General features: G+C 37.5%; 2 protein-coding genes across 3 annotated transcripts in view; both read right to left on the bottom strand.

The window, feature by feature from the left end:
• LOC113505497 overlaps nt 1-9365 on the bottom strand; it is a 37603-nt gene extending 28238 nt beyond the window's left edge. Inside the window, exons 1-9 of one of the 2 annotated variants that reach the window (XM_026888236.1) lie at nt 9200-9365; nt 7745-8332; nt 5726-5934; nt 4777-4925; nt 3618-3774; nt 3011-3173; nt 1938-2095; nt 785-947; nt 95-232 (exon numbers count right to left, since the gene is read on the bottom strand). In XM_026888236.1, the coding sequence (XP_026744037.1) occupies nt 95-232; nt 785-947; nt 1938-2095; nt 3011-3173; nt 3618-3774; nt 4777-4925; nt 5726-5934; nt 7745-8332; nt 9200-9307 (1833 nt within the window). In that variant the 5' untranslated portion in view covers nt 9308-9365. The remainder of the gene's footprint in view (nt 1-94; nt 233-784; nt 948-1937; nt 2096-3010; nt 3174-3617; nt 3775-4776; nt 4926-5725; nt 5935-7744; nt 8333-9199) is intronic. The other variant, XM_026888237.1, reaches the window with a different exon arrangement.
• On the bottom strand, nt 9315-23686 carry LOC113505716. The gene is made up of 20 exons (XM_026888524.1): nt 23497-23686; nt 22867-22993; nt 22311-22483; nt 20541-20706; nt 20066-20160; nt 19717-19855; nt 18834-18994; nt 18345-18524; nt 16314-16457; nt 15614-15790; nt 15023-15181; nt 14500-14601; nt 13974-14087; nt 13471-13561; nt 12778-12893; nt 12269-12356; nt 11421-11575; nt 10981-11131; nt 9365-9774; nt 9315-9320 (listed from the first exon to the last, which is right to left on the bottom strand). The coding sequence occupies exons 2-20, from the start codon at nt 22985-22987 to the stop codon at nt 9315-9317; spliced, it is 2748 nt and encodes a 915-aa protein (XP_026744325.1). The 5' UTR covers nt 22988-22993; nt 23497-23686.
• Nucleotides 23687-23762: the final 76 nt, after the last annotated feature.

The raw sequence follows: 23762 nt of genomic DNA, 5'->3' as shown, positions 1-23762 counted from the left end.
CACTCGACCACGGAGGTCGTCAAAAATACCTATTTGACTACCTGTCAAAAAGGTAAACTAAGAGCGGACAGAGTATGATTATGATGATCCTCACATCGTCTCCATCATGAGGTATCATGTCATATTGCAGCGGGTTCTCGGTGAGGGTCGTCAGGAACAGGCGGCTTCTCACTGTCCCGCTGAAGGACGAGCTGGTATACACCTCCAACTGTCTCTGAGATGATGTACTGCCCTGGATGGGATCAAATAAGGGTTATGTTGCGGTCTCTTAGATTTACGACAGACAGACATTGAAATAAAACTACTTTGAGACCTGATTCGCACGGGAGCTTTATTAACGCGCGTAAAAAAGGGATCAAATAGAACAAATGCATTTCCAAGTACAGGTTTATACTTCAGCCTTCAGTCTGACAGGTAGTCACCTGTAACGACTGTCAAAGATCGATGAATAACAGCCGGGATTACTATGACGTAGGTATACGTGTGTATGTATTGAGAAATATGTATGATTATCAGAATTTGATGGATAAGAACCGTACATAAAGAGATCCATATAAATGATGTTAAAAGACACAAATTTGCGAAATGGTCGTCCATCATATTCATAACCTCACCAGGCGTTGCTTAACCTCGATATGTTTTTTTTTTCTTTTAGCATCACTAGAAATGTATCAACTATCTAGCTATCACGTTTCATAAGTTTTAGCGGTGAATTATAGGTATCATAGCTTCCGTTTTAACACTAGGCGACGGATCCCTAAAAAATAACGATAACTTAACTCACCCGGTAACTAGAATACGCTTGCAACTCGAAAGGGTACACCGCATCTTTGTCCACGATTTTTGCCCACGCGTGGGCATCGAAGATTCTTGCGTACAGCTTCTTTTTTGGCTTCCGCCTGCATATGGCGGCCGTGAGACAGTTGTAAGCGGAGGTCTGTAACCAACTGAAAATAACTGTTAGTTCACAGGACCTATACTAATTTTATAAAGAGGTAAAATTTGTCAGTTTGTCACATTGCAGGGGGTAATCTCAGGATCTACTGAACCGAGTTTGGAAATTATTTGGCGAGTATCATTTAAAGGTTAACTTAACTTTAAAGTGCTACTTAACATCTTCTAGTTTTATATTCTTACTAGCTGTTGCCCGCGACTTCGTCCGCGTGGGTAGAAGATATAAGTTATGATTTATACCTGCCCAGTATTTTTCACTTTTTCCATTATATCTTAGCTCTTATTAGTCGCAGCGTGATGGTTTATAGATTAAAACCTTCCTCGATGAATGGTCTATTCAACACAAAAAGATTTTTTCAATTCGAACCAGTAGTTCCTGAGATTAGCGTGTTTAAACAAACAAACTCTTCAGCTTTATATATTAGTATAGAGTATAGATAGGACACTTTACTTTGAATGCCACTTATAAGTGACTTATTCTTATATTTAGCCACAGACTATCGCAATAAGAACTTCAATCTTTGTGTAGGGGTAATTTCACAAACATTTAAGTCACATGCACAAAGACACCCAGACTCAGGACAAGCAACCGTGGATCACACAAATGTTTTTCCTACACGGGGATCGAAACCACATCACGACACGTCATACGTCACTCGACTATCCATGCAGGCGATGAATGCTATATGTTGCAAATTAGGAGAGGCCTAAGTCCAGCACAACTGCAATAGGCAGAGGTGATTTAATAGTCAGTTATTGCTCCACAATACGGATAGCCGAGTGGTTGAGGTCACCACGCCAAACTCACTGAGCGCGACGTGTCAGTTCGATCCCCGCGTAGGACAAGCATTTGTGTTATCCACGAATGCTTGTCCTGAGTCTGGGTGTCATTGTGCATGTGACTTGAATGTATATGAAACAGCGACACAAGGATTAAATACCTTACTGCGAGAGTCGTTTAAAAAAAAATATTGAGTACTTACAGACAAGCGTCCCTTAACTCTGGCGATGCGCCTTCAGGACACTTCGTATTGGCACTAATAGTGACACAGTATTTACACGCCTGCTCGGTAAAGTACCATGGCTTGTCAGAGCCGGCACTTTCATTTAAAATACTGCATTCTAATATCTCTGAAGGTAGCTGAAATAAAATAAAATTGAATTAAAATACTTAGCAACAACTGCAAAAGTTGATAAACCATAGATTAAGCTACACTTGAAACGGTCGCTCCGTGGATGGGTGACCATCTATTTCATGAAGTTCCTCCGTGTTTCGGAAGGCACGTTAAATTGTGGGTCCCGGCTGTTATTCCTACATCTTTGACAGTCGTTACAGGCAGTCAGAAGCTTGAATGTTTAACAGCCAGTCTAACTAAGGGGTATCGTGTTGCCTAGGTAAATGGGTTGAGGAGGTCAGATAGGCAGTCGCCCCTTGTAAAACACTGGTACTTAGCTGAATCTGGTTGGACTGGAAGTCGACCACAACATAGTTAGGAAAAGGCTATTTCTTTGGATCTGAGCAACCGTTTGCCTATAGTTAATAATAACAACACTCGCATTTTAAAATTGTCTGGACTTTAAAAGAGACTGCGACCCCTGAGTTTGTTTCGACATTTCTTCTCAGGCTAGTCAGATACGAAATGTCGACTCCAGCGTTCTCAAAAAAGACATGTAAAAGTGATGATAATATATCGTACTCACAAAATAAATGATTTCATTTCATTCTATTTCATTTAATTTCATTTAATACCGTTCAATTTCATGTCGTTTAAAATAAAATGTATATTTGAATATCGAGCCTCGTATATTATAAAATATTATCTGTGGTTGTTCATACTTATAATATTTTTTCATCTATATTGTACACACGTTTTCTCATCAATATATAACTTAACACATGTCATTCAATTTCATTCCTTTTCAATGTTACTCATTGAAAATTATTTAATTTCATTCATATTCATCAAATTCCATCCCCATTCAATTTCATCCAAGTCCAGCCAATTTCATCCCATCCCATCCAATTTCATTCCATCCCACATTTAATAATACCTACCTTATCGAAAACAATCTTCAGTACATTGAAGTTGATAGCTTGACACTTGACTTGCCTCCTGTACCCGTCCGTGTTCGCGGGCATCTTGAACGCAACTCGAGTGCTGAACAAATCGGGGGCCAGCGTCGATATGTACTCCTCGCAGAACTTGCGAGACGAATGCCTGGACAGACGGACTTATTATTAAATAATGACTCCCACATTAAGGTATTTAATCCTTGTGTTGGGATTTCACATAGATTTCACGACCTTCGTGGTCGAGTCGCGTACGGACCGGTTTCAAGGTGTCGCTAGCTCTGAGGTCCCGGATTCGATCCCCGGTCGGGTTACGGTAAAAATTCACATTAACAATAAATAATGAAAAAAAATGCGGACATAATCACATACATTGTTTTGAAATCAAAGTAAGTTGCTAAAGCACTTGTGTTGTGGAATTCAGATACAACGAAGGTACCACAAACACCCAAACCCGAGACAATGTAGAAATGTGAATTTTTACTTTGACCTGACCGGGTATCGAACCCGGGACCTCAGAGCTAGCGACACCTTGAAACCGGTGCGTACGTCACTCGACTAAGGAGGTCTTCAAAATAAATGTTCTCCTAACCTCAATATAGGCAAGAGCACACGGTTACAGACACCCAACGTGTCCCCCATTGTGGACCTCTGATAGGCCTTGGTGAGTATGGCCTTATCTTGTCTCTTAGCCAGGGATGACATGCACGCGTCGATAGCTTGGTCCCACCAGCCCTTAGTGTCATCACCTATAGAAAAATATGTAATTATAAATGTTTCAAATACTATATCATCATCATCATCTCAGCCTATAGCAGTCCACAGCTGGACATAGGTCTCTCCATAATTTCTCCAGCGCGACCGGTTCATTGCCACCTGCATCCAACGGGACCCAGCGGTTTCACCAGGTCTTAAATACTACACACTAAGATAAATAGATCACTTCTGTAAGAAGAAAATTCGATGAAATTGCTATTTTTTATCCTTCGACGGGATTTAAATAAATGAACACTCCATATTAATGTTAAATTTTCAGTCTTTTTCGTGCCAAAAGAGAAAAAAAAACGACTCCCGCATTCAAGTATCGCGGGGGTTTCTTGAACATTCAAGTCACATGCACAAAGACACTCAGACTGACAAACAGGGCCCCGATTCTGCTATTTACAATGGCCGAAGAATTCGAATTTTCGTATTGTCTTAAGCATTTTTCCTACACAATAATTGGAAATTCAGTACGGGACGATACACTCTAAGGCAATACAAATAACTTCAAATTATTGTGTTGGCAAAATGCTTAAGAGAATATCAATAATTTCAAATTGAATCCAATTGCCATTCATTCATCGCTGGTGCTCGCGACCACATAAGTGATTCAATCACAGGTTAAGCTATGCTTGACGCGGTTGGTCCGTAGATGGGAGACCATCTTGGTCATAGCGAGTTCCTCAGTGTTTCGAAAGGCACGTTAAATTGTGGATCCCGACTGTTATTCCTAGATCTTTCACAGTCTTTACAGGTAGTCAGGAGCTTAAAAAGTCTGACAGCCAATCTAACCAAGGGGTATCGTGTTGCCCAGGTAACTGGGTTGAGGAGGTCAGATAGGCAGTCGCTCCTTGTAGAACACTGGTACTTAGCTGAAACCGGTTAGACTGGTAGCCGACCCCAATAAAGTTGGGAAAAGGCTAGGCCGATGATGATGCCATTAATTCATCGGCCATTGCAAATAGCAGAATCGGGGCCCTGTTCCTTACCTCCAGCCAAAGTGATGACTATATCCAGTAGTGTGGGGTCCCCATTAGAGGCCAGTGTATCTAACAAGGCCCGCAGCGGCGGTATGTACTCGCCCTGCATTTCACACAGACGGACAGGCAGGTTCGAGGCGAAGGCACGGTATAGTATACTAGGAGAGATATAAGAAAGGATTAAATAACACAAGTTAAGGGGAAAAATCTTTGTTCAGTGGGACAGTAAAGGCTGAAAACATAAATACAAAAAACTCGAATTGTGAAATGAGAGTCAAGTAACAAAATTTGCAACAAAAAATCTTTATTTTATCGAATTTATAGAAGTATCAACCCATGTTTAAAATCGTTTTTAATTTTTATTATTGGATGTAAATTTCAAGCGGCTAGCTCTCACGGATCAGTAGATGACAACCGGACGAAGGTTTTTTTGTTAAAGTTGGCTAATAGACAAAATTATATTTATTTGAAAAAAAAGTGATTCTTGGAATAAAAATTTTACTGATTGCATTTTTGGCTTCAGTATCGATCACTAATCACCCCCTGATAGTTATTTTGGAAATATATTTCATTTACAGAATTGACCTCTCTACAGATTTATTATAAGTATAGATATTCACACACATTCATAGAATTGAAAAATCAGTCATTTGAAGAATCGGTCATTTATAGAATCGGTCTTTATAGAATCAGTCATTTAAAGAATTGTACATTTCAAGAATTGGTCAATTATAGACCATGTAGTCATTTCGCGAATCAGTCATTCTTAGACTAAACCATAAAGAGGTTATAAATCCTTGTATCGCTGGGGGTTTCACTAACATTCAAGGCACATGCCTCAGAAAAAATGCATGTCCTACACGAGACTCGAAGCCGCGACACGTGTCACCCAGTGAGTTTGACGTGATAGCCTATACCACTTGGTTATCAATATTTCATAAAACGACATAGCACTCACCTATACTGGTCCCCTGCCGGCAAAGTGCTAACAATCTTGGTCTTATCTTCAAGGCTAGCTCCCTCGGTAGTCAGCAGAGTGACTGCCCACCTGACAGGTAAGGCATCCAAACCGACACTCTTAGGTAGACGCAGTAAGTTTAGCAAGATAGACTGTTTTTGGTCTAGATTACTTGATATTTCGAATGAAGGCCATAACTGAAAAAAAGCCTGAATTAAAAAAAATACAGATTAAAAATATATATATATCCAGGGACAAGTCACATACGGTTATCTGATCCCAAGCTAAGCAGAGCTTGTGTTATGGTAACCAGATAACTGATAAACATACTTATATATTTCTAAATACATACATAATATAGATAAATTACACCCAGACACAAAACAAACAACACAACGGGCCTGTTGGTCTAGTGGTTAGTGACCCTGACTGCTACACCGGAGGTCGTGGGTTCGATTCCCACCCAGGACAAATGTTGTGTGATGAGCATGATCATTTGTTCTGTGACTGGGTGTAATTTATCTATAATATGTATGTATTTAGAAATATATAAGTATGTTTATCAGTTATCTGGTTACCATAACACAAGCTCTGCTTAGCTTGGGATCAGATAACCGTGTGTGAGTTGTCCCCGGATATATTATATTATAAATGATCGTGCTCATCACACAAACATTTGTTCTGGGTGGGAATCGAACCCACGACCTCCGGTACAGCAGTCAGGGTCACTCACCACTAGACCAACAGGCCAGTAAATACTAAAAATAGTCATTTTTAAATGTCACTCAATTCAAACTTTATCAGCATCGGTCCAGCCGCTTTAATAGTTGTAAATTGCATTGTCATTTCAGGTTTGAAGCTACCCTGAAAATTTCAGCCTGCTAGCTTATCGGGAAGTGAGTCAAAATTGAGTTGCAAAAATCCAACCGGAACGACAAACAAACAAACAAGAAAATGAGTGTATAAAAACGTGGGAAAGTAGTGGTTTTTTTGGTCATTAATCATGAAAGAAAGAGAGGTTTAGAAGAGGAAAGGAGATGACTTGTAGAGAAGTAAAACTGTGTATAAAGCAAAAAATACGAAAGTATTTGAGGACAGGAACCCCCTTATTTTTAGTATTTTAATTAACAGGGGTTGTAGTAAAGATAAACTATCTTAAAAACAATGGGAAACCTTAAAGGAAAGAAATCCTATGATATCTAGATTTTTAAAAACATCCAATATTCATGAATTCTCAAACTACCAGTTACAGATAACGGGTTTGCCAAAGACACAAATGCTTGTCTCATACGGGGATCGAACCCGCACCACCCCACGCAACATGGTCATTATTCATTTGGACCATACCGTGAAAGATATATTTTTTTTAAACGGTTTTTTTTTTTGTAGACAACTCCCGCACTAAGGAATTTAATCCTTGTATCGCGGGGGGTTCAAAAACATACAATTCACATGCACAAAGACACTCAGACTCAGGACAAGCATTGGTGGATCACAAAAACGCTTGTCCTACGCGGGGATCGAACCCGCAACATGACGCGCATAGTGGGTTTGGCGTGATGACCTCAACCACTCGGCTATCCGTACAGTCAGAAATTATTGTTGGAAAAAGATAGGAAACCATAGGCAAGTCTACCATGTTTGGCAGTCTAGATAATCACTTACTTATTTTTAACCCGACTCCGTCAGAAGAAGGATAATGATCTTATAGCAATAATCTACATCTAAGAAATAGGCAAAAGCTATTATCTATACTAAGCTATATACTAATATATAAAGCTGAAGAGTTTGTTTGTTTGAACGCACTAATCTCAGGAACTACTGGTTCGAATTGATAAAATCTTTTTGTGTTGAATAGACCATTGATTGAGGAAGGTTTAAGGCTATAAACCATCACGCTGCGACTAATGAGAGCGAAGATGACAATGGAAAATGTGGAAAAAACGGGGAAAATTCTAACCACGCGGACGAAGTCGCGGGCAACAGCTAGTAAGATATAATTAAATAAATAATACTCACTTTCTCCACCAACTCCAGAACATTATCAAAATATTCTTCCTCATAATATTTTGTAAAATACTCAACAATTTCACTTAGAATCGACCACTGATCGGTCTTCAAAACAAAGGGCTTCTCAACGAGCTTTCTAAAATACACATTTATATATCGTCTTACAAAATCCAAATACTCATTCAAAATTTTCTCAAAATCCGACTTTAAAAGCGACTTTTCTGACAAGGCAAGCAAGTCGGATAGGAATATTCGTCCCCATTTAATTTCTGTATTGGTTAAATTTGCTATTAATAATAAAGTCCAATTTTTAGCTTCTTTTATAGAAAAATTAATTAAATCCGTCATAATTATTAAGGCTTGTATTTTATCCGACGTTTCTTGTGAGAATTCAGTAAATAGAGATTTTTCTTGAATTAATTCAGTTATTTTATTTAGATCTAGTTTTTCAGACCATTTTTCGAAACTGATTTGTAGTTGAGTTTGATTTAATAATGTTTTGTAAATGATTAAGCATTCTGTGATATCCTTTTTTAATAGGATAATCGTTTTTGAGTCTAGATTTTCTATTAGATTGTAAATGCATTGGGAGGTTTTCTGAAAAGAAAGTTAATATTTAATCTCTAACGTTTTTTATTATGACAAGTTTGGACTGCTGGGCAAAGGCCTCTTCTTCTATTTCACACTTTCGTGAGACGCGAATGACCAGTTGGCTATGAACAAATTTATGTCAGATTGTCATTGTCATGTTTTAAACTCATGATCTTATACACGGTGATTTTTTAGTCGTCTTACAAAAGGAGCCCAGTTCATGTATCCGACGTAAAATACCCCTAGGCGCGATTATTTTTTTTATTATCATCAACTAAGATAATAAGTACGAAGAAAAATTAAACAAGAGAAATCTGAAATATACTCTTAAAAATGATAAAAACGCCGCCGCCCGCGCCCCTCACCATTGTTACAAGGCTCGGACCGCGCTCGCAACAGAGCTGTGTTTCTAAAACTACGAATTGCATCATAATATTGAATAAAAATTGCATTTTAAATTTATTAAAATCTCATAAATAAATACATGAACTGGGCTGCTTTTGTAAGACGACTAAAAAATCAGGGTGTATAGATTTTATAAATGTAAGATATTATAATGGTTTAATGAATTACAAGTATTTCTTTAAGCGCCTCTCGCATTAGGCGTTTTATTGGGGGGTTTCACAAACATACAACTCACATGCACCAAGACACGCAGACTCAGGACAAGCATTCGTGTATCAACCAAATGCTTGTCCTGCGCGGGGATCGAACCCACGACACGTCGCGCATAGTGGCGTGATGACCTCAACCACTCGGCTATCCTTGCGGTCATTTTCAATAAAAACAATAAAATTAGTTTACACTACTTATGCAATTAAAAATATCGTTATATTTTGAAGAAACGGAATAGAATTGGTTAACAAAACTTACCTCTGGCGCCATTTCATACAACTCCATACAATATTCTTTCAAAAACACCAAAATTGGGGCCTTATTATAACCATCACCATTTTCATTCATCAACTCATTTAAAAACATGTCATTATTAAAACTGACAATATATTTTCTTAATTCAGAATTAACTTCAAAAATAACATTAAAATGTGCTAATAAAGCGAAAATATTTAAAAATTGAGACATAGAAATTTCAACATTCATTTTTTTACAAAACTCAAGAATCCCGTCTACAAAGAAATCTAGATTGTATTTCTTTATACCTATAATCTGTTTTATGAACACTAAAATTATTATAATTGTATCAATATTATTTTTATTTGATATATACTTTTCAATGATACTTAAAACAGTATTCTTAATTTTTTCTTCATTGAATAAATCGATTTTTTCTATAAAAATTTTTGTTGCCATATCAAATATTTCTAAATCTCTCATATAAGACGTAGCTATTAAAATCTTTGGTAAATGGTCTATGGCTAGAACGTTGTTGTCTTTGAAAGTAGATAGAAAGGCTTTAGTTATGTCTAGACTTAATTCTATAGTTGAGTCTGAAAATAATAGAAACACATTATTTATTAAGATATAAAGTGTATACATTTTTTTATTTGAGATGGTCTTTCAATAAGTAGGGTTTATAGATCAAACTCCGTTAGACAGATTTCCAAAAAATATTGAATAATAATTTTTCATTTTATAACATTATTAAAAAGTAAGGGAGATCATCATTGGCTTAGCCTTTTCCCAACTATGTTGGGGTCGGCTTCCAGTCTAACCGGTTTCAGCTGAGTACCAGTGTTTTACAAGGAGCGACTGCCTATCTGACCTCCTCAACCCAGTTACCTGGGCAACACGATACCCCTTAGTTAGACTGGTTGTCAGACATACAAGCTTCTGACTACCTGTAACGACTGTCAAAGATGTAGGAATAACAGCCGGGACCCACAATTTAACGTGCCTTCCGAAACACGGAGGAACTCGTTATGACAAAGATGGTCACCCAAAAACAGTTTTGTTTGGTAGTGGGGGCTAGTGACATCGCTTGCTAGTGAAAAGCGTACTGGAAAGTGACGTCACACGAGATTTTATATCAACTGTAACCCCTTCATCTTTTGTTTACAAGATAAAATAAAAAATATTTATCCAATATTTTTTTTTGATTACAGATTAATATAATTAGATTTAGTCAAATACCCTATTATCTATTTAACTTATTTATTTCAGGGTTAAGGGTAAAAAGGCCTACTACTAAAGATACTCAGTCTGTCTGTAAATTACAATTGCAAACTGCATGCAGCAGAGATGAGAATGTTAAGAGGAATGTGTGAAGTTACAAGAGCGGATAGAGTAAGAAATGAGTATGTAAGGGTAAGTTTGAAAGTGGCACCGGTTACAGAGAAACTACGTGGTAACCGGCTGTCATGGTATGGGCATCTTATGCGGAGGAATGAAAATCATGTGGTAAGGAAGGCGTTAAGCATGGATGTGGATGGATATAGGGGAAGAGGACGACCAAAGAAACGATGGATGGATTGTGTGAAAGACGATATGGCTGTAAAGAGTGTTTCTTGTGAGATGACGGCCGATAGGAAGGTATGGAAGAAGATGACATGTTGCGCCGACCACAAATAAAATAATTGGGATAAGGGCAGGGGAATGATGATGACTCAGTCTGTCTGTAGTTTTGTGATAATAATTAGTCAAAATACCCTATCGTGAGCTAAAATAAAACTACTTTCAATATAAATACAACTTACCATCATCGGTACTCATTAAGAACATGACATGTTCTGCGACTGCATTGACAAGTTGTGACGTCATTTCCGCAGCGGGGTCGTGTGTTAGCAGCAGTTCTAGACAGTCTGACAACTTCCGTCTGATTGTAGGGCATTGTTCTTGTGTTATAAGCTGTTGGATAGAGGATAGTCTTAATGTAAATAGTTATAATTTTCTTATATCTACCTAATATATAAAATTCCCGTGTCACGATGTTAGTTACCGTACTCCTCCGAAACGGCTTAACCGATTTTAACCAAATTTGATATTTGTGTTCAGTAGGTCTGAGAATAGAACAACATCAATTTTTCATACCGCTAAGTGTTAAGGGTTGCTCACGCCAAAATTATTTTTTTGGCGAATTTTTTTGATTTTATTTTTTATAATGTGGCATTAAAAATACCTACAAATCATCACCCACCTTCATTAAAGTCTGAACGCAAGCCACAGTGTTACACATGAGCAGAGCGGGATAGACAGCTATATCCGTCTCGCTCTCACCACGTTTAGATCTAAACAAAGCGTGGACAACGCGAACAGTCGCCTCTTGGAGATCGGAGTCTGCACGATCATATACTGCAAAATCAAAATAATATCATCATCGGCCTAGCCTTTCCCCAACTATGTTGGGGTCGGCTTCCAGTCTAACCGGTTTCAGCTGAGTACCAGTGTTTTACAAGGACAAAACATAATAATATTAAAATCAAAATATATAGAAATGTGTGTTTTTATACCCTCACTTTTCTTGTTTGTTTGTCGTTCCGGTTGGATTTTTGTAACTCAATTTTGAGGCACTTCCCGATAAGCTAGCAGGCTGAAATTTTCAGGGTAGCTTCAAACGGTTAGACCGATGTTGATAATTTGAATGGAGTGACATTTAAAAAACGTGGGTTTTTAGATTTTTTAAGCTTTTAATATTCCTGATTTATTTCGTTGCGGGTTCCAAGGCAGTTAATTGTTCCCCCTGGGACACACCGAACTTAAGTGTTTCGGTGGTGTTCGTCGGTTTTATTGTAGATCTTTTTTTTGTTTAGGCGGGGGAATCCTCGTGGGCACCCACTCCCTCGGGGGAGGAAACGTGTAGTGTCAGACTCTTACTGACTAAACCTGAACCGCCGTGCTACGTCATCCGCGTTTTTGTGTCGGTGTATGGCAATGCGTTGCAATCCTTTTTTGTAGATCCTGACACATGCCAGTCATTGCAACTCTACAGGAGTTGCAATGACGGGCATGTGTGGCGGGCTAGTCCCAATTTATATAAATACTTACAGTTAGCCGAGAGGATGACTAGTAACGAATAGAGTGGTTCTCTCTCCTCCCAGAGTAGGCACAGCTGCAGAACCCGCTGTAGGTCTATCTGTGACAATAATAATTGTATTGCATATATTATGTCATAATGTAATCATCAATCAAATGCAAGAAAACTTATGAAATAAGTAAAAAAAAAATACAAATATTCAAGTTTGAAAAAAATGAAAATTGTATGACTATCACAAAGACACCCAGACACAAATACTTGTTCTACGCGGGGATCGAACCCGCGAAACGTCTTGCAAAGTGAATTAGGTGTGGTGACCACAACCACTCGGCTATCCGTGCGTTTGTTACTACTTCACGCAGAAACTAAAAAACTGATTTAGACGAAACTTGGTACACAGATAGATTATAATCAGTATTAAGACATGGGGTAATTTTTATCCAGATTTTATGTTCCCGTGGGATCATTTTCGATTTACAGCCGGCGGTCCTGCGGGCAACAGCTAGTATAATATAATTACCTTATACACTATCGCTTCGACAATATTTGGTATGTTCAATGTGACTTTATTTCTTAATTTTAAAATATAAACATCTTCTGAAAAATTCTCGTTTCGCACCATGTCTCCATATTTACCTGAAAAGGAGTAATAATCAAATTATTAAGTGGCCTGTTGGTTTAGTGCTTAGTGGCCCTGACTGCTATACTGAAGTTGTGAAGTCGATTCCCATTCAAGACAAATGTTTGTTACGAGCACGATCATTTGTTCTGTGTCTGAGTGTAATTTATCTATATTATGTATGTATTTAGAAATATATAAAATTATCGTGTCACGATGTACGTAACTGAACTACTCCGAAACAGCTCGACCGATTGTCATGAAATTTTACTTGCATGGGTAGGTCTGAGATAACATCTATTTTTTATACCACCATTTTTTATGCCCTAGGGGTCAGCTAATAAGTATATAAGTATGTTTATCAGTTGTCTAGTACTCATAATACAAGCTCTGCTTAGTCTGCCACTAGATGGCGTTGTGTGAAAGTTGTGGAATATTATATTATTGAATGGCAATAAAAATAAGGTGCTTTCGTTGTATGCAGGTAGTAATGAACCAGTCGCGCTGGAGAACGTATGGAGAGGCCTATGTCCAGCAGTGGGCAGCTATAGGCTGAGATGATGATGATGATGATGAATAAAAATAAGTACTTACCTAAGAACAATGATACATCTTTGTGAAATATTCTTGAATCTTTACTGCTTAAAGTGTTATTCGATTTTAGCTTAAGTATCTGATTCATTATCTGAAAAAAGCAAAGATAATATTGAATGGGTATAAAAAAACATGAACCTGAAGATAAAAATCTTCTTGTCAGGTTAATAATTGAAAAATATTGACTAATTAATAACGGACATTGCATTCGTGATGACTTAAGTACACGTACACACTACTATTATAAATGAGGTAGTGTGTGTGTATGTGTTTGTTACCTCTTCACTCTGAAACGGCTTAACCGATTTCGATGAAATTTTATATAGAGATAGCTGACACATTGGATTAACACATAAGTTGAGCTTTTATCCAGCTTCTTCAACATTTTGTCATGTATAACTGTAATACAGGCGAGCGAAGTCGCAAGCAACAGCTAGTTATAGCATATTGTTGAACATAACAACATATTTTTATTAGTCGGTTAAAAAGATTTAGTAACTTACCACAGACAGCTGTTTCTTATCCAAATTACTGTTTTCTTTTCGTATCATTTCATCTAGTTTTGTTAACGCTTTCGATAATACTTTAAAATCCGCATCTTCGCGAGAAAAAATAACCTAGAAAAAAATAGAACCCATTTTGAAAAAAAAAATTGGCAATTATTTATCCAAAATACATTGGTAATGTATAAAATATGATATCAAAATTAATACTAAAGATAAAACAACTATGTTGGGGTCGGCGCCCAGTCCAACCAGATTCATCTAAGTACCAGTGTTCTACAAGGAGCGACTGCCTATCTGACCTCCTCAACCCAGTTACCTGGGCAACACGATACCCCTTGGTTAGACTGGTTGTCAGACTTTCCAGCTTTTGACTACTCGTAACGACTGTCAAAGATGTATGAATAACAGCCGGGACCCACAATTTAACGTGCCTTCCGAAACACGGAGGAACTCGTTATGACAATAAGTCACCCATCCACAGACTGCCCGTATCAAGCGTAGCTTAACCTTAGTCTCTACTCACTTGCAATGTAGATAGGTTGTCTCTTGAGCTGTCTCCTGGATACAGAATAGATACAAGTTTGCTAAAGACTGTGTCTTCCTCAAATTTCTCAACGAATATTATCTGGAACAAGAATAGGGATGATGACAATTGTTTTTGCAGTGTCCGTCTTGTAGTTTTTTGTATAATAATGGATACGTATTTTTTAATTTATCCACAAACATAAATTGACCAAATTACAGTGAATGAAACTTACGCGTGACGTCACGATTGAGTATAAAATTTCATTAAAATCAGTTTAGTGGTTTAGACGTGAAAGCGTAACAGACAGACAGACAGAGTTACTTTCGCATTTTTAATATTAGTAGGGATACTTAACTATACTATTACATATTATATTGCTTTTTTATTTTATTTGTTCTTCTTTAAAAGGTATTTTTGGCGGTAAAAGAATTTCACAACAACGGATCATTCAAATGTATGTGAATGACATGAATTTTTTTGACAAGTGTCGTGACTTCTTGACATGAATGGTTAGACCTACCTCATCATCCCCAGGTCCTCGTAGCAGATCCTCAGCAGCGGCTACATGCAGCAGCGAGGGTCTGAAGGCGGTACACCAATCTGCAGTGTGGTACTCTGGCTTGTGAAGACTTAGAAGTACTGATAGTAAGGAGAATATAGCCTGAGAGTCAGTCTGAATCTAGAAAGAAGAATAAGGAAAACCGGTTAGGAACTTGTCGGTCTCGCTATAGTCAAAGTCAAATTCTTTATTTCAATTAGACCAGTATATGGCACTTTTGAACGTCAAATAATATCCTAAGGATATATGTATAGGCTAATATAAGCTTTGCTTAGTTTGAGACTAGATGGCGTTGTGTTAAAGTTGTGGAATATATTATTACTTTTTTTTTGTCTAGCCCATTGTATCCCACTGCTGGGCAAAGGAATCCCCAAATCCTGCCACGATTCTCTGTCCTGGGCATCATGGAATATTATTATTGTTATTAAATTTGCAAAAAAATCAACTGTCCAGCTATCATGAGATACAGCCTGGTGATAGAGGGACGAACAGCGCTTTAGGGTTCCGATTTTAGCCCTGGGGACCCCTAAAAATCCATCATTCTATACCCACCTTCTCTCTTCCCAAGGTCGCCAACTCATCAACCACATGACTCAAGACCTCGTCAAATATAAGCACTGCTTTAGCTAAGTCTGGGCCTGTGGTGTTGTCTAAGAGGATTCTCCAAATATCTAGGTATTTGCCTAGGTTGTCTTGCAAGCACAGATTCAGGAGTAGGAGTAAGGCAGCCTGAAAGAAGATTGCAAAAAATGAAAGAAAAATATGTTGCCCATTTCAAAATAAATCGTATTAATTATTGACAACAATAATGACTGGCTTGTTGGTCTAGTGGTTAGTAGCCCTGACTGCTATACCGGAGGTCGTGGGTTCGATTCCCACCCAGGACAAAGGTTTGTGCGACGATCATTTGTTCTATTTCTGGGTGTTGTTTATCTATATTATGAATGTATTTAGAAATATATAAGTATGTTTATCAGTTGTCTAGTACTCATAATACAAGCTCTGCTTAGTTTGAGTCTAAGTGGCGTTGTGTGAAAGTTGTGGAATATTATTAATATTACATTTTAGTCAAAGTGATTTTTTTCTAGTATACGCTTCGCTAGTATCGATCTCAGTGGCGTGCACTTGGAGAGGCCTATGTCCAGCAGTGGACTGCGATAGGCTGATGATGATGATGATGATACGCTTCGCTTAAAAAAAACGTAAGATTTCATTAATAGTGACTCTAAGTAAATAATAAGAATGTTTATACCTTTCTAGTTTCATCTGAAGCATTTAAAATACCATTAACAATAATATCCCTCTTTTTACTTGACGGTAGATTGTCGTAAAACATTATTGCAGCTAGCAACATCGTCTCGCTGTTGTCTATGCCCGCTTCTATGCACCATGATACCTGGTAAAATCAATTTCATTATTAAAATAATTAATTGAATTACTCATAGATTAGTTAAAAAAAATATAGTACAAAATAAATTAGGATACATAAAATTAATATGACCATTAATTAAAGGAAGATTATATACATATACGCAATACATAATATTAAAATATATCATAATCTATCTATACTAATATATAAAGCTGAAGAGTTTGTTTGTTCGTTTGAACGCGCTGATCTCAAGAACTACTGTTCCAAAATAAAAAATTCTTTTTGTGTTGAATAGACCATTCATCGAGGAAGGTTTTAAGCTATAAACCATCACGCTGCGACTAATAGCAACAATGGAAAATGTGGAAAAAAACAGGGCAGATAATCATAACTTATATCTTCTCACCACGCGGACGAAGTCGCGGGCAACAGCTAGTATATAATATATTATTTTACTTAATAAATATCACTTTCCTCCTCTCTCCTGCCTTTGCTGTGCCCTTCAGGGTCCATAATGAGCAGTGAACCTAGTTATAATTTACCACCTATGTAACATTATGGTATGCAATAAAGATTAGAAGGTCAATTTAAACATTGTTATTATCCCATGTTTTTATACACTCACATTCTTGTTTTTTTGCCGTTCCGGTTGGATTTTTCCCTATAAGCTAGCAGGCTGAAATTTTGAGGGTAGCTTCAAACCCATGACAATGATTTTGATAAAATTTTAATAATAATAATAATAAACCCCTCGGGGCTAGTCGTTCTCTCTCTCCATGGGAATAACGCAAGACCAGAGGGCATATTAGTATGCTTTTTCAAACCTTGAGATATAAATAAAAAATGTATCTGAAGGTCTATGTAGGAGCATACATCCGCAGGGCAGCTTGTGGCGAGCTGTTTGTGAGTAGCGACACAACGGAACCTGAATGCCCCAGGGGGTCACTCTTTATGGGGACTCCCAGCTCTTTCTTGCCTTAACTGGCTGGCTAGAGAGGGGTCGCTAGAGCTATATGCTCGGGGGTGGAAGTGTCTAATGGCGTAATAACGAGGAAACCCGCTCCGGGTCTGTAGCCCGCGATGGTGAAATCGGTGTCGCACCTCTCTACACCCCTAGCCGCTCGCACTGGTGTTGCCCACCTGCTGTCAATCGTGACGGTATCATAGGGGGCCCATCTAGTGAGCGGCGAGTCACCGCCTGCCAATTTATTTACATTACCATGTGTAGAGAGGCAGGTGTCATAGTTTTCTGGAAAATCCAACTAACTGGTCCACATAACTTATCATAATATAATAGCCTAATTGTTCATACACACATTCTTGCAATAGTTTTGTATCTACTTTGGATTCTTCATGTCCGTTCTCCCATAGAGCGGAGGTGAATGATCCCTAGTAGATACCCCATCACATATTAGATTAAAATTCTCAACAAGGCCTCTACATGTTGGACCTGTGTCCCCGTGCAAGCCTTTAAAAAGGACCGGGTCTCTTCACATGAAGTGATCCCGTGACTATAAAGAGATACAAATAATAATAATAAATCTTTATTGCATTAATTGTGGTTACATTAAAAGGTCTTAATATAAGTTTATAGCTCTGCACAATTTACCTACAATTTACATAAAATGTTAGCTTATGAATTTTAGATATAAAACAACATTAAAATAATAGGCAGTAATGTAATAGGTAGTAATGGAGCGACATATAAAAACGTGGGTATTTAGATTATTTCAATCTATTAATTTAAAACTATTACTTAACAGTAATTCTTTACTTATAGTCAGTTAAAAGAAAACCCTCGTTAACTGTCTCAGTACTGGCATAAATGTGTTTTAACCTTACAGACATAAAACTTTCCCAGCGCTGGGCAAACCATACCCACTGCGTGGGCAAAAAACAAAATCAACTCACAGTATTAGCCTCTTCATAAGACAGTTTCTTCACTCTCAAAAGGTATTCTAGATCGATCCCACTAAGATTGGGCAACTGATCCCGTAGACATTGGGCGTGGACTATGATACGTATGGCGCTGTGTTTCAGTACGGCCGATTGGGAGTGGGCGTGGGGTAACACTTCCGATTTTAGTATACCCTGAGGAAAGATACAGGTATATGTTAATTTTGTTGATGTGTCTGTCTGTCTATTAGAAGTTTAATTAAAACTTGCAAGGTGTTAGAGACAAATCTTTTTTTTTAATTGAATTATAAAAAAGGTGGTTAATTTATTCTATTAATGCTATTGCCTTATTCATATATTTTAAGTGAATGAGCAACTGTCAAAGAAAAATAAGTTTTTGTATGCATTTCTAACTTTAATTTTCTCTTTTCTAACTGAAGCCTTTCATTTTCTACGATTTTTTTAAACAAATATATTTTATGTCAATTTGAAAGAATAACATACCTCTTTATCAGCAACATCGGGTAATATAACCTTATAAATATTAGTTAACGCCTCCATAGCGCTTTTCGTCTCGATCTGCCACAAGTACAGCCTCAACACTTTATCCTCTGCCAACCTCTCTTTAAACAGGACGGCGTGATGTTTGAATATTGATAGGAGTACTGAAAATTATTACAATATTTACAAGTTAAATGATGTAACGGTTTACTCACGCGTATGTATCGGGGTAGCCCGACTAGTTTCGGACCCAACCGGGGACCTTAATCATGAGATGACGCGACAGGCGAGCGTGTCGACTTGCTAGTGTAACGTCGCGTCTGTGGCCTATGGTATCGGGGTGCCCCGATAAATACGCGTGAGTAAACCGTTACATCATTTAATAATGAATCAGTCTCACGATAGTTACTATCAAAACATGAGGGATTCGTTCTTTACTACAATTGTATGCCCCTCTAAACGACGAGTACGCACAATTGATTTTATTGTACGATGCGCAAAGCGATCCCCACTCTTCCGCCGAGCGCTCAAGATCCGTGCCGGTAATTATACCACCCGACGGATCAAACGGACCGAAGAGAAAGTCCAAATTCAGTGAGATAAAAGCATTTCTTAAATTTTTATTCCCACGTATTTTCATACACTCACTTGTCTTGTTTGTTTGTCGTTCCGGTTGGATTTTTACAACTCAATTTTGAGGCACTTCCCGATAAGCTAGCAGGATGAAATTTTCAGGGTAGCTTCAAATCCGATGATAATGCAATTTACAACTATAAAAACTGCTAGAGCGATTCTGATAAAATTTCAATGGAGTGACATTTAAAAACGTGGGTTTTTTATATTTATCTATTAAATCTATTATTATAAATAATCTCCAAGTTCTTACCATCCAGACACTTGGGTATCCTGATGCTCTCTCTAGATATCTGATCATAGAATATGTTTAACTGAACCACCTGTATCTCATTACCGAAGTACTCGAACAAACCGTTCACACCCTGTAGCACTGAATTCACTAGTGTGTCCTGAAAATAATGAACTTATTATAGTTATGACCGGTGGAGGTCTCACGGTAATAGGGTATTTGACTTAAATCTTATAACCCTGTTGGTCTAGTGGTTAGTGACCCTGACTGCTATACCAGAGAAAATACCGGCGAAAACTCGAAATAGGAAGAGGTCTTTGCCCAACAGTGGGACGTATATAGCCTAACATTATTTATCGTTAATACTCACTGTCTTGTTATTAGGTTGCAACATACTGAGGTATATTCTCCAGATCCTGTCGTAATGATTTTGAACCATTTCGGGATGATACCTGCATATAGTGCCTGAAATAATAACACATATCTAGAAAATATTACTTTTTACATAAGGATAACAAGATATCATTAAACATTTAGCCTTAAAACTTTTAAAAAGCTCGACCGATTTTGATCAAATATGTCAAAGAAAACTCGCACATGATTCACTCTTTAAACAAACTAAATTTGAAATCGCTCAATCGTTTCGGGAGCTATGATGCCACAAACGGATAGACAGACAGATAGATAAAGGGGCAGACAGATGGACAGACAGGCAGGCTGACAGACATTCGTATAGACAGACAGTTATTCGTACAGACAGACAGACGGAAAAACAGACACGACAAACTTATAACACCCCTCTTTTTGCGTCGGAGCTTAAAATGCGATGACTCAAGAACACTCACCAACAAGATGTGCTAAAGGCGCTTTACACGTCTTAGCCTGTTCCAACTCGACCAGAAGCCTGGTCACCACCTGTTCGTCGACCTCGACATCCGTCCGCTTAACCACGGAGATCAGACAGATGATTGCCTCTTTACGAACTTGAGGGTCGAAGGGCAACATGCAGAGCTGAAATGTTAAATTGTATCTATTTATTTATTCACTAGCTTTTGCCCGCGGGACCGCCCGCTATAAATATAATAATAATATAATATATCCGGGGACAACTCACACACGGTTATCTGATCCCAAGCTAAGCAGAGCTTGTGTTATGGTAACCAGACAACTGATAAACTTCCTTATATATTTCTAAATACATACATATTATAGATAAATTACACCCAGAGACCAGAACAAATGATCGTGATCATCACACAAACATATGTCCTGGGTGGGAATCGAACCCACGACCTCCGGTATGCAGTCAGGGTCACTCACCACTAGACCAACAGGCCAGTCGGAAATGATAGCATGGAAATATAAAATCGCATTAAAAACAAACCTATAAACTACACAGATAGTTTATAAACATAGGTTAGGCAAAGTTTTTTCAAAATCCGTTCAGTGGTTTTTGAGTGAAAGAGGAACAGATATCGAAAAATACAAAATTTCGCGTTCATAATAATGTTTCATCTATGGTAACAAGTAGAAAATATGAACATAATATACAAGAATCCAATCAACAACACCTCTGAATAATAGCATTTAAAAACATATTTATTTTTTTAATAGTTCATATTTTTGATGTCAAATATTTCGTAAAAATTCTTGGAGCGACGCCAAAGAAACTTACTCTTAAAAGATGTTTACATTATATAATTGAACACATAAGTGTTATCTCAAATCTGACAATTTAACAAATTAGTGTAAAGTTTTAATAAAAATGCTGTTTAGAAGATACATAGTGATGGTACTGTAAGTAATATCTAAAATAATTAACAAGATACCATTAATAAAATAAAAAGCCCTCGACAATAACCAGTGCCAGCGCTAGGGGGGGGCGTGATGGGCTGATGGCCCAGGGCGACAAATTCTGGGGGGCGCCAAGGTCTGAAGTTGGAGTCTCTTGCCTTTCCTGGCGCAAACCCTCAGAACTGTGCTCTACGCTAGAGGTGGAATACCTTCACCGCCAAACGTAACGCTAAAGGAGAGATGAAATTCTTAATATAATTTTACTTGGGAGCAGCAAAAAGCTAACACTTGATATTGCTTCCCTCAAGTGGACGCCTCAATATTTTCACCCGGGGTGTCAGTGGCCCTTACGCCGGCACTGCTCTCACTTGACTACAAACTTGCATATTCCATTTTCCCATCACCAACATTCTCATCTAACAAACTCTCTTGATTACTTAATCAAGAGAGTGACTGCATCAATATTATATTACCAGTGCTCTTTCGTTTGAGTTTCCACTCATTTCTGGTACTTAACTGTATGCAGTTAAGTACCAGTGTTTACAAGGAGCAACTACCCAATGTTACCAAGGCAACATGATACCCCTTAGTGAGAGTGGGTGACAGACTTTCTAGCATCTGACTAGCCGTGACCAATGTCCTGCGTCAATGGATCAAAGTCAGAAGTTACAGTTCTTTATTATAATGTCTTCTGAAACACAGTGGAACTTTTTGTGACATAGATGGTCAATCATGGAACAAAGTCAAACATACATAGACCTTTGTTCGCTCAACTTGTGCAGTTGTAAATAAGCTAAGAGCACTAATTGTAAGAAACATACCTCAATGATATTAGTGTAATAATTTTCTATAACATCCCAATAGTTCTCCACAAGTTTGGACAATATCTTGAAGGAATCTGACACATTCTTGAACCAATCCTCAAGCTTCCACTTCAAAGATATTGCTTCAAATAGATGCACTGGTTTGAATAGTAGAGTCTGTGCCAGCCATTCTGTAACAAATACATATTGATATACCCCCTGGTGTCGGAGTGTACCCCGCCCGTAGTCCTCTGACGTGACGCAACACACGCTTGAAACATTCTCAGGTGTGTCCTTCCTTACTATATCTACAATTATTGTATTTAGACAAGCATTCTTTCTTTGTAAAATGCACTTGAATTTGAAATAGCATAGCTGAATTTGAAAACTATAGTTTTAAAAGAGTAAATTATATTTTCTTGCTGGTTTTTCTCCATAGGAATGACATTATGTATGTTTTAAAAGTACCTGAGAATAGCTTTTGATTTTGGTTTTGACTTATCTAAATTTTTTTAAGACCTTTAAGAATATTTACTTAGTGGTTAATACAAAAAGAAGAATATTTTTCACATACCTATTTCAAATGGCGCCAAATCTTCAGATATTAATATTGTAGCTGTCCGCAGAGCTCTGCCATAGTCCTTAGGATCAGGCTCATCCGGGTACCAAGTTACTGTATCTCGCCAATTCTGCATTGTTACCTGAAAATAATTATTAATGTTTTTGATTACTACAATAAAAATAAAATTAAAAATATCAATGAACAGGAAGTAAGAGGTAAAAACAATGAAAGGAGTGGATGGAAGCCTTTGCCCAGCAGTGGGGTAGTTGATTAAGTCAGATAGAGTATTAGAAATAATATAAAAATGAAAGTTTCTTTTTTATTTTGAGGGGGATTTTGCATGGTATAATAACACACAATTATCTCAGAATAGACTACATTTTTAATCGTAAATTAATTAGTAATGTGAGGTCGAACTAAGAATACTAAGGTCATTAAGTTCTTATAAGACTGGCCATTTTTTTTGTATTTACAGAACTTACAGACATGAGTATTTAAAACAACGTGTAAAACATATATAAGACTGGAAACTCAAATACAAATAAACGAAAATTATCGGTGTAAGTACTCAGCATTATAGAAATGAGGTAATTTTGAAAAGAGTTCAGATAAGAAAATACTTGAAACATTTAATATACTTACAAATTCACTTGAATTGTGTGTTTGCAGTTATATATCCCAATTATTATTTAATTCATTTGAACACCTTAATGATTATTTGGTTTTATTAACAGTTTGCAAACGAAATCTGTCTATTTTCAAAAAATGTAAACAAGTTGATACAAGTTTCAAGTGAAGTCCTGATGACAGTTACAGGACCGGGTTCACAAAATGTGCAACACTGCAAGTTTTAAATACCACATTTGAAAAAAAACTGTTGTTAAACATACAAACACACGCAATAAAGA

This window comes from Trichoplusia ni, chromosome 26, assembly GCF_003590095.1.
Source record: "Trichoplusia ni isolate ovarian cell line Hi5 chromosome 26, tn1, whole genome shotgun sequence".
NCBI lineage: Eukaryota > Metazoa > Arthropoda > Insecta > Lepidoptera > Noctuidae > Trichoplusia > Trichoplusia ni.
Note: the sequence above shows the minus strand (reverse complement) of the source record. Positions and strands in the feature narration are given on the sequence as shown.